Here is an 11,136-nt window from a genome sequence, read left to right as displayed (position 1 = left end):
TGTAAACTCTCTCTCTCTCTTCTCTCTCTACTGTTCCTCTACCTCTCTGTAAACTGTTCTCTCTCCTGTTCTCTCTCTCTCTCCTCTCTCTAAACTGTTCTCTTTCTACCTCTACCTCTCTGTAAACTGTTCTCTCTCTCTACCTCTACCTCTCTGTAACCTGTTCTCTCTCTCTACCTCTACCTCTCTGTAAACTGTTCTCTCTCTCTCCCTCTACCTCTACCTCTCTGTAAACTGTTCTCTCTTTCTACCTCTACCTCTCTGTAAACTGTTCTCTCTCTCTCTACCTCTACCTCTCTGTAAACTCTTCTCTCTCTCTCTCTCTCTACTCTCTCTGTAACCTGTTCTCTCTCTCTACCTCTCTGTAACCTGTTCTCTCCTCTCCTCTACCTCTCTGTAACCTGTTCTCTCTCTACCTCTCTGTAAACTGTTCTCTCTCTCTCTCTCTTCTGTAAACTGTTCTCTCTCTCTCTCTCTCTCTCTCTCTCTCTCTTCTCTACCTCTCTGTAAACTGTTCTCTCTACCTCTCTGTAACCTGTTCTCTCTCTACCTCTCTGTAACCTGTTCTCTCTCTCTCTCTCTCTCTCTCTCTCTCTCTCTCTACCTCTCTGTAAACTGTTCTCTCTCTCTACCTCTACCTCTCTGTAAACTGTTCTCTCTCTCTCTACCTCTCTGTAAACTGTTCTCTCTCTCTACCTCTACCTCTCTGTAAACTGTTCTCTCTCTCTCTCTCTACCTCTACCTCTCTGTAAACTGTTCTCTCTTTCTACCTCTCTGTAAACTGTTCTCTCTTTCTACCTCTACCTCTCTGTAAACTGTTCTCTCTCTCTACCTCTACCTCTCTGTAAACTGTTCTCTCTCTCTACCTCTCTGTAAACTGTTCTCTCTTTCTACCTCTACCTCTCTGTAAACTGTTCTCTCTTTCTACCTCTACCTCTCTGTAAACTGTTCTCTCTTTCTACCTCTCTGTAACCTGTTTCTACCTCTACCTCTCTGTAAACTGTTCTCTCTTTCTACCTCTACCTCTCTGTAACCTGTTCTCTCTTTCTACCTCTCTGTAACCTGTTATCTCTCTCTACCTCTACCTCTCTGTAACCTGTTCTCTCTCTCTACCTCTACCTCTACCTCTACCTCTCTATAACATGTTCTCTCTCTCTACCTCTACCTCTCTGTAACCTGTTATCTCTCTACCTCTCTGTAACCTGTTCTCTCTCTACCTCTACCTCTATGTAACCTGTTCTCTCTCTCTCTCTCTCTGTATCTCTCTCTCTCTCTCTCTCTCTCTCTCTCTACCCCTCTCTCTCTCTCTCTCTCTCTCTCTCTCTACCTCTACCTCTCTGTAACCTGTTCTCTCTCTACCTCTCTGTAACATGTTCTCTCTCTCTCTCTCTCTCTCTCTCTCTCTCTAAACTGTTCTCTCTCTCAACCTCTCTCTCTGTTCTGTTCTCTCTCTCCTCTACCTCTACCTCTCTGTAACCTGTTCTCTCTCTTTCTCTCTCTCTCTACTGTTCTCTCTCCTCTCTCTCTACCTCTACCTCTCTGTAACCTGTTCTCTTCTCTCTCTCTACCTCTACCTCTCTGTAACCTGTTCTCTCTCTCTACCTCTACCTCTCTGTAACCTGTTCTCTCTCTCTACCTCTCTCTCTCTGTAACCTGTTCTCTCTCTCTACCTCTACCTCTCTGTAACATGTTTCTCTCTCTCTCTACCTCTACCTCTCTGTAACCTGTTCTCTCTCTCTCTCTCTCTCTCTCTCTCTCTACCTCTACCTCTCTGTAACTGTTCTCTCTTCTCTACCTCTCTGTAACCTGTTCTCTCTCTCTACCTCTACCTCTCTGTAACCTGTTTTCTCTCTACCTCTACCTCTCTCTAACCTGTTCTCTCTCTCTACCTCTACCTCTCTCTACCTCTCTGTAACCTGTCTCTCTCTCTACCTCTCTGTAACCTGTTCTCTCTCTCTCTCTCTCTACCTCTCTGTAACCTGTTCTCTCTCTACCTCTACCTCTCTGTAACCTGTTCTCTCTCTCTCTCTACTGTTCTCTCTCTCTGTAACCTGTTCTCTCTCTCTCTCTCTCTCTCTCTCTACCTCTACCTCTCTGTAACCTGTTCTCTCTCTCTACCTCTCTGTAACTCTCTCTCTCTCTCTCTCTCTCTCTCTCTCTCTCTCTCTCTACCTCTACCTCTCTGTAACCTCTCTCTCTCTCTCTCTCTACCTCTCTCCTCTACCTCTGTAACCTGTTCTCTCTCTCTACTATTTCTCTCCTCTACCCTCTCTGTAACCTACCTCTCTCTCTCTCTCTCTCTACCTCTACCTCTACCTCTCTGTAACCTGTTTCTCTCTCTCTACCTCTACCTCTCTGTAACCTGTTCTCTCTCTCTACCTCTACGTCTCTGTAACCTGTTCTCTCTCTCTACCTCTACCTCTCTGTAACCTGTTCTTCTCTCTCTCTCTCTCTACCTCTACCTCTCTGTAACCTGTCTCTCTCTCTCTCTCTCTCTCTCTCTACTCTACCTCTTTCTGTAACCTGTTCTCTCTTCTCTACCTCTCTGTAACCTCTCTCTCTCTCTCTACCTCTACCTCTCTGTAACCTGTTTTCTCTCTCTACCTCTACCTCTCTGTAACCTGTTCTCTCTCTCTACCTCTACCTCTCTGTAACCTGTTCTCTCTCTACCTCTACCTCTCTGTAACCTGTTCTCTCTCTCTACCTCTACCTCTACCTCTCTGTAACCTGTTCTCTCTCTCTCTCTCTCTCTCTCTCTCTCTCTCTCTCTCTCTCTCTCTCTACCTCTACCTCTCTGTAACCTGTTCTCTCTCTCTCTACCTCTCTGTAACCTGTTCTCTCTCTCTCTCTACCTCTACCTCTACCTCTCTGTAACCTGTTCTCTCTCTCTACCTCTACCTCTCTGTAACCTGTTCTCTCTCTCTACCTCTACGTCTCTGTAACCTGTTCTCTCTCTCTACCTCTACCTCTCTGTAACATGTTCTCTCTCTCTCTCTCTACCTCTACCTCTCTGTAACCTGTTCTCTCTCTCTCTCTCTCTCTCTCTCTCTCTCTCTCTCTACCTCTACCTTTCTGTAACCTGTTCTCTTTCTCTACCTCTCTGTAACCTGTTCTCTCTCTCTACCTCTACCTCTCTGTAACCTGTTTTCTCTCTCTACCTCTACCTCTCTGTAACCTGTTCTCTCTCTCTACCTCTACCTCTCTGTAACCTGTTCTCTCTCTCTACCTCTCTGTAACCTGTTCTCTCTCTCTACCTCTCTGTAACCTGTTCTCTCTCTACCTCTACCTCTCTGTAACCTGTTCTCTCTCTACCTCTACCTCTCTGTAACCTGTTCTCTCTCTCTACCTCTACCTCTACCTCTCTGTAACCTGTTCTCTCTCTCTACCTCTCTGTAACCTGTTCTCTCTCTACCTCTACCTCTCTGTAACCTGTTCTCTCTCTCTACCTCTACCTTTACCTCTATGTAACCGGGTCTCTCTCTCTCTCTCTCTCTCTCTCTCTCTCTCTCTCTCTCTCTCTCTCTCTCTCTCTCTCTCTCTCTCTCTCTCTACCTCTCTCTCTCTCTCTCTCTCTCTCTCTCTACCTCTACCTCTCTGTAACCTGTTCTCTCTCTACCTCTCTGTAACATGTTCTCTCTCTCTCTCTCTCTCTCTCTCTCTCTACCTCTACCTCGCTGCAACCTCTCTCTCTGTTCTCTCTCTACCTCTACCTCTACCTCTCTGTAACCTGTTCTCTCTCTCTCTCTACCTATACCTCTACCTCTCTGTAACCTGTTCTCTCTCTCTCTCTACCTCTACCTCTACCTCTCTGTAACCTATTCTCTCTCTCTACCTCTACCTCTCTGTAACCTGTTCTCTCTCTCTCTCTCTCTCTCTCTCTCTCTCTCTCTCTCTCTCTCTCTCTCTCTCTCTCTCTCTCTACCTCTACCTTTCTGTAACATGTTCTCTTTCTCTACCTCTCTGTAACTGTAAACTGTTCTCTCTCTACCTCTACCTCTCTGTAACCTGTTTTCTCTCTCTACCTCTACCTCTCTGTAACCTGTTCTCTCTCTCTACCTCTACCTCTCTGTAACCTGTTCTCTCTCTCTACCTCTCTGTAACCTGTTCTCTCTCTCTACCTCTCTGTAACCTGTTCTCTCTCTACCTCTACCTCTCTGTAACCTGTTCTCTCTCTCTACCTCTACCTCTACCTCTCTGTAACCTGTTCTCTCTCTCTACCTCTCTGTAACCTGTTCTCTCTCTCTCTCTCTCTCTCTCTCTCTCTCTCTCTCTCTACCTCTCTGTAACCTGTTCTCTCTCTCTCTCTCTCTTCCTCTACCTCTCTGTAACCTGTTCTCTTTCTCTAACTCTCTGTAACCTGTTCTCTCTCTCTACCTCTCTCTCTCTCTCTCTCTCTCTCTCTCTCTCTCTCTCTCTCTCTCTCTCTCTCTCTCTCTCTACCTCTACCTCTCTGTAACCTGTTCTCTTTCTCTACCTCTCTGTAACCTGTTCTCTCTCTCTACCTCTACCTCTCTGTAACCTGTTTTCTCTCTCTACCTCTACCTCTCTGTAACCTGTTCTCTCTCTCTACCTCTACCTCTCTGTAACCTGTTCTCTCTCTCTACCTCTCTGTAACCTGTTCTCTCTCTACCTCTACCTCTCTGTAACCTGTTCTCTCTCTCTCTCTCTCTCTCTCTCTCTCTCTCTCTCTCTCTCTCTCTCTCTCTCTCTCTCTCTCTCTCTACCCCTCTGTAACCTGTTCTCTTTCTCTACCTCTCTGTAACCTGTTCTCTCTCTCTCTCTCTCTCTCTCTCTCTCTCTCTCTCTCTCTCTCTCTCTCGCTCTCTCTCTCTCTCTCTCTCTCTCTCTCTACCTCTACCTCTCTGTAACCTCTCTCTCTACTCTCTACCTCTCTGTAACCGGTTCTCTCTCTCTCTCTCTCTCTCTCTCTCTCTCTAAGCTGGTCTCTCTCTCTACCTCTACCTCTCTGTAACCGGTTCTCTCTCTCTACCTCTACCTCTCTGTAACCCCCTCTCTCTCTCTCTCTCTCTCTCTCTCTCTCTCTCTCTCTCTCTCTCTAAGCTGGTCTCTCTCTCTCTACCTCTACCTCTCTGTAACTGTTCTCTCTCTCTTTTCTCTCTCTACCTCTACCTCTACCTCTCTGTAACCTGTTCTCTCTCTCTACCTCTCTGTAACCTCACTCTCTCTACCTCTACCTCTCTGTAACCTGTTCTCTCTCTCTCTCTCTCTCTAAGCTGGTCTCTCTCTCTCTCCCTCTCTCTCTCTCTAAGCTGGTCTCTCTTTACCTCAGTCTAACCTAGTCTCTCCTCTATCTACCTGACTACCTCTATCTAACCTGGTCTCTCCTCTCTCTCTACCTCACTCTATCGCTGTCAAACCAGGTCTCTTCTCTCTACCTCTACCTCTACCTCTACCTCTACCTCTCTGTAACCTGTTCTCTCTCTCTACCTCTACCCCTCTCTCTTTCTCTCTCTCTCTCTCTCTCTCTCTCTCTCTCTAAGCTGGTCTCTCTCTACCTCAGTCTAACCTAGTCTCTCCTCTCTCTACCTGACTCTACCTCTCTCTAACAAGGTCTCTCTTCTCTCTCTACCTCACTCTACCTCTGTCTAACCTGGTCTCTCTCAGTCTAACCTAGTCTCTCTTCTCTCTACCTGACTCTATCTCTGTCTAACATGGGCTCTCCTCTCTCTCTACCTCACTCTACCTCTGTCTAACCTGGTCTCTCCTCTCTCTACCTCTCTCTCTATCTCTCTCTCTCTACCTCACTCTCTCAGTCTAACCTAGTCTAACTTAGTCTCTCCTCTCTCTACCTGACTCTACCTCTGTTTAACCAGGTCTCTCCTCTCTCTCTACCTCACTCTACCTCTGTCTAACCTGGTCTCTCCTCTCTCTACCTCTCTCTTTCTACCTAGCTCTACCTCAGTCGTACCTGGTCTCTTACTCTACCTCACTCTACCTGACTCTACCTCTATCTAACCTGGTCTCTCCTCTCTCTCTCTACATCACTCTATCGCTGTCAAACCAGGTCTCTTCTCTCTCTACCTTACTCTACCTCTGTCTAACCTGGTCTCTCCTCTCTCTACCTCACTCTACCTCTGTCTAACCTGGTCTCTCTCAGTCTAACCTAGTCTCTCCTCTCTCTACCTGACTCTACCTCTGTCTAACATGGGCTCTCCTCTCTCTCTACCTCACTCTACCTCTACCTCTACCTCTACCTCTCTGTAACCTGTTCTCTCTCTCTACCTCTACCTCTCTCTCTCTCTCTCTCTCTCTCTCTCTCTAAGCTGGTCTCTCTCTACCTCAGTCTAACCTAGTCTCTCCTCTCTCTACCTGACTCTACCTCTGTCTAACAAGGTCTCTCCTCTCTCTACCTCACTCTACCTCTGTCTAACCTGGTCTCTCTCAGTCTAACCTAGTCTCTCCTCTCTCTACCTGACTCTATCTCTGTCTAACATGGGCTCTCCTCTCTCTCTACCTCACTCTACCTCTGTCTAACCTGGTCTCTCCTCTCTCTACCTCTCTCTCTATCTCTCTCTCTCTACCTCACTCTCTCAGTCTAACCTAGTCTAACTTAGTCTCTCCTCTCTCTACCTGACTCTACCTCTGTTTAACCAGGTCTCTCCTCTCTCTCTACCTCACTCTACCTCTGTCTAACCTGGTCTCTCCTCTCTCTACCTCTCTCTTTCTACCTAGCTCTACCTCAGTCGTACCTGGTCTCTCTCTCTACCTCACTCTACCTGACTCTACCTCTATCTAACCTGGTCTCTCCTCTCTCTCTCTACCTCACTCACTCTACCTTAGTCTAACCTGGTCTCTCTCTCTCTACCTGACTCTACCTCTATCTAACCTGGTCTCTCCTCTCTCTCTCTACCTCACTCTATCGCTGTCAAACCAGTTCTCTTCTATCTTTACCTTACTCTACCTCTGTCTAACCTGGTCTCTCCTCTCTCTACCTCTCTCTTTCTACCTAGCTCTACCTCAATCTAACCTGGTCACTCTCTCTCTACCTGACTCTACCTGACTCTAACTCTATCTAACCAGGTCTCTCTCCCCTTTCTCTAACTCAGTCTAACCTAGTCCCTCCTCTCTCTACCTCACTCTACCTCAGTCTAACTGGTCTCTCCTCTCTCTACCTGACTCTACCTGACTCTAACTTTATCTAACCTGGTCTCTCTCCTCTTTCTCTAACTCTGTCTAACCTGGTCTCTCTCCTCTTTCTCTAACTCTATCTAACCAGGTCTCTCTCCTCTTTCTCTAAATCTGTCTAACCTGGTCTCTCTCATCTTTCTCTAACTCTGTCTAACCAGGTCTCTCTCCTCTTTCTCTAACTCTGTCTAACCAGGTATCTCTCCTCTTTCTCTAACTCTGTCTAACCTGGTCTCTCTCATCTTTCTCTAACTCTGTCTAACCTGGTCTCTCTCATCTTTCTCTAACTCTGTCTAACCTGGTGTCTCTCCTCTTTCTCTAACTCTGTCTAACCTGGTGTCTCTCCTCTTTCTCTAACTCTGTCTAACCAGGTCTCTCTCCTCCTTCTCTAACTCTGTCTAACCTGGTCTCTCTCCTCTTTCTCTAACTCTGTCTAACCAGGTCTCTCTCCTCTTTCTCTAACTCTGTCTAACCTGGTCTCTCTCCTCTTTCTCTAACTCTGTCTAACCTGGTCTCTCTCTACCTGACTAACTCTGTCTAACCAGGTCTCTCTCCTCTTTCTCTAACTCTGTCTAACCAGGTCTCTCTCCTCTTTCTCTAACTCTGTCTAACCTGGTGTCTCTCCTCTTTCTCTAACTCTATCTAACCAGGTCTCTCTCCTCTTTCTCTAACTCTATCTAACCAGGTCTCTCTCCTCTTTCTCTAACTCTATCTAACCAGGTCTCTCTCCTCTTTCTCTAACTCTGTCTAACCTGGTCTCTCTCCTCTTTCTCTAACTCTGTCTAACCTGGTCTCTCTCCTCTTTCTCTAACTCTGTCTAACCAGGTCTCTCTCCTCTTTCTCTAACTATGTCTAACCAGGTCTCTCTCCTCTTTCTCTAACTCTGTCTAACCTGGTCTCTCTCCTCTTTCTCTAACTCTGTCTAACCAGGTCTCTCTCCTCTTTCTCTAACTCTGTCTAACCAGGTCTCTCTCCTCTTTCTCTAACTCTGTCTAACCAGGTCTCTCTCCTCTTTCTCTAACTCTGTCTAACCTGGTCTCTCTCTACCTGACTCTAACTCTGTCTAACCAGGTCTCTCTCCTCTTTCTCTAACTCTGTCTAACCTGGTCTCTCTCTACCTGACTCTAACTCTGTCTAACCTGGTCTCTCTCTACCTGACTCTAACTTTATCTAACCTGGTCTCTCTCCTCTTTCTCTAACTCTGTCTAACCTGGTCTCTCTCCTCTTTCTCTAACTGTCTAACCAGGTCTCTCTCCTCTTTCTCTAACTCTGTCTAACCAGGTCTCTTCTCTTTCTACCTAACTCTACCTCTATCTAACCTGGTCTCTCCCCTCTCTCTCTACCTCACTCTAACTCTATCTAACTAGGTCTCTCTCCACTTTCTCTAACTCAGTCTGACCTAGTCTCTCCTCTCTCTACCTCAGTCTAACCTGGTCTCTCCTCTCTCTACCTGACTCTACCTGACTCTACCTGACTCTAACTCTGTCTAACCTGGTGTCTCTCCTCTTTCTCTAACTCTGTCTAACCTGGTCTCTCTCATCTTTCTCTAACTCTGTCTAACCAGGTCTCTCTCCTCTGTCTCTAACTCTGTCTAACCTGGTCTCTCTCTACCTGACTCTAACTCTGTCTAACCTGGTCTCTCTCCTCTTTCTCTAACTCTGTCTAACCAGGTCTCTCTCCTCTTTCTCTAACTCTGTCTAACCTGGTCTCTCTCCTCTTTCTCTAACTCTGTCTAACCAGGTCTCTCTCCTCTTTCTCTAACTCTGTCTAACCTGGTCTCTCTCCTCTTTCTCTAACTCTGTCTAACCAGGTATCTCTCCTCTTTCTCTAACTCTGTCTAACCTGGTGTCTCTCCCCTTTCTCTAACTGTCTAACCTGGTCTCTCTCCTCTTTCTCTAACTCTGTCTAACCTGGTCTCTCTCTACCTGACTCTAACTCTGTCTAACCTGGTCTCTCTCCTCTTTCTCTAACTCTGTCTAACCAGGTCTCTCTCCTCTTTCTCTAACTCTGTCTAACCTGGTCTCTCTCTACCTGACTCCAACTCTGTCTAACCCGGTCTCTCTCCCCTTTCTCTAACTCTGTCTAACCAGGTCTCTCTCCTCTTTCTCTAACTCTGTCTAACCTGGTCTCTCTCTACCTGACTCTAACTCTGTCTAACCTGGTATCTCTCCTCTTTCTCTAACTCTGTCTAACCTGGTCTCTCTCCTCTTTCTCTAACTCTGTCTAACCAGGTCTCTCTCCTCTTTCTCTAACTCTGTCTAACCTGGTCTCTCTCCTCTTTCTCTAACTCTGTCTAACCAGGTCTCTCCTTTCTCGCTGGCCCTCACTCCACCTCTGTCTAATCTGGTCTCCCTGTGTCTCTATCTATCTCTCTCTGACACAAAGTGTCTTGCCCAAGCACAGTGAACCGTTATGTCGCTCTCTACCTACCTCACCTTGTTTCTCTCCTCCATATCTATTGTCTCACCATCTCTCTCCCCTCTCTCTCTCTCCCCTCTCTCTCCCTTCTCCCTGACAGATGCAGAGTGGTTTTCCCACAGTGAACAGTTATGTCACAGCGCCCAGTATCCCGGCCTACCCCCCCACCCCAGTGTCGCCCTACATGGGGTACAGCGCCACCACGTCGGCCTATGTGACCGGTCCCACATGGCAGCCGCCCAGTGGCAGTGCTCTCTCTCACCACAGCTGTGACAATATTGCCTCCTCGCTGTCCTTCAAGGGTATGACAGCCCACCACCGTGACACACTCCACCCCCACACCGTCAGCGCCTCAGCACTGTAGAACACAGGCAGATGGGCGAATGGACGGACGGAGAGACAGAGGTGGGAGAGAGAGAGGGAAGAAGAGGGGGAGAAGAACAGACAGACGGGCAGATTGAGAGAAAAGAGGATGACATAAGGAGAAATGGAGAGATGAGTCCTTTCTTACAATGGGTCCCTTGTCAGCTCATCACAAACAATCACCTCTCTGTATTTAAATGAAGGACCTCACCTAGGAGAAATATCAATCACAACATTCTCTTCCATATAACATGGTGTGGAGAACTCAAGTTAACACCTCGTTAAAGACAGGACATGGAAGGAAAGGTTTGCCACACTTTCTACAGTATCTACAGACATGACACTGTCTGCTATGTTGTCCAGCAGACAGCTCACAGGACAGGTCAGGTGTATTGAAGGACTGACTGACTGACTGGGGATGGGGGACATTGTGCCATCCTCATCAACAGCTTGTCTCTTAAACCCATTTTTGAACACTTCTCTGCAAATGTTATTAGAGACAAGGGGCTAAAGCAGGCTGTGACAATCTAAACCAGCAGGAAAACAACGTTTTGCATTGAAGTGTTTCAGGGTGAAATCAATTGCCATTATTTTGGATGTTTGTATTTTTCCCTTTTTGTTTGTGTTCTGTTATTTTTTATAAACGCAACAGTCTCAATATTGAACATTGTTTTTTCACTTCTCAACTGAAATGATAGGTTATCCTCATGTTTATTTATTAGACTGACTAAGGTACTGCGGTTAAACAAAGTGCAGTTATTACATTAAAAGTCCACGGTGGAGACCGTATGGGGAACGTTCCCTAATGTTTAAGACTACATTATGGTAGAACAAGTAAAAAGCTGCAGTTCCAAAACATGCACAATGAAATTGAATGTATCTGAATTAAAATAAATGTTTGGATTGTTACCTGATTTTTCTGAATTGTAGCGGTTGTTTCAGAAACCTTAGAAACTCAAGTGAAAGTAGTATTATCAAAAAGAACTTGTGCGTGAAATAAGATTCTACACACTTTTGAAAGTCACACATGTGAAATTTAGCCAGAGTTTTAGGAATATAGGCCATATGCAACAATTCAATACAGATTAAGAGCTTACATAAAAGCTTTTTGTTGGTCCTAAAATTGTAGAAATTTGTCAGTGATAGTAGGCTATTTGTTAGGCTACAACTTTAGCATCAGAATGGCATAAAATCTACAATAGGGTATTT

The 11,136-nt window shown here is 46.1% G+C and overlaps 1 protein-coding gene across 3 annotated transcripts in view; it reads left to right on the top strand.

Annotated features, from left to right (window-relative positions):
* Positions 1-10,841, top strand: part of LOC115138836 (paired box protein Pax-9-like) — a 29,077-nt gene extending 18,236 nt beyond the window's left edge. For all 3 annotated transcript variants that reach the window (XM_065025833.1, XM_065025834.1, XM_065025832.1), the window contains one exon: positions 9,665-10,841. In XM_065025833.1, the coding sequence (XP_064881905.1) occupies positions 9,665-9,928 (264 nt within the window). In that variant the 3' untranslated portion in view covers positions 9,929-10,841. The remainder of the gene's footprint in view (positions 1-9,664) is intronic.
* Positions 10,842-11,136: the final 295 nt, after the last annotated feature.

The sequence above is a fragment of the Oncorhynchus nerka genome, linkage group LG12 (genome assembly GCF_034236695.1).
Source record: "Oncorhynchus nerka isolate Pitt River linkage group LG12, Oner_Uvic_2.0, whole genome shotgun sequence".
Classification (NCBI taxonomy): domain Eukaryota; kingdom Metazoa; phylum Chordata; class Actinopteri; order Salmoniformes; family Salmonidae; genus Oncorhynchus; species Oncorhynchus nerka.
Note: the sequence above shows the minus strand (reverse complement) of the source record. Positions and strands in the feature narration are given on the sequence as shown.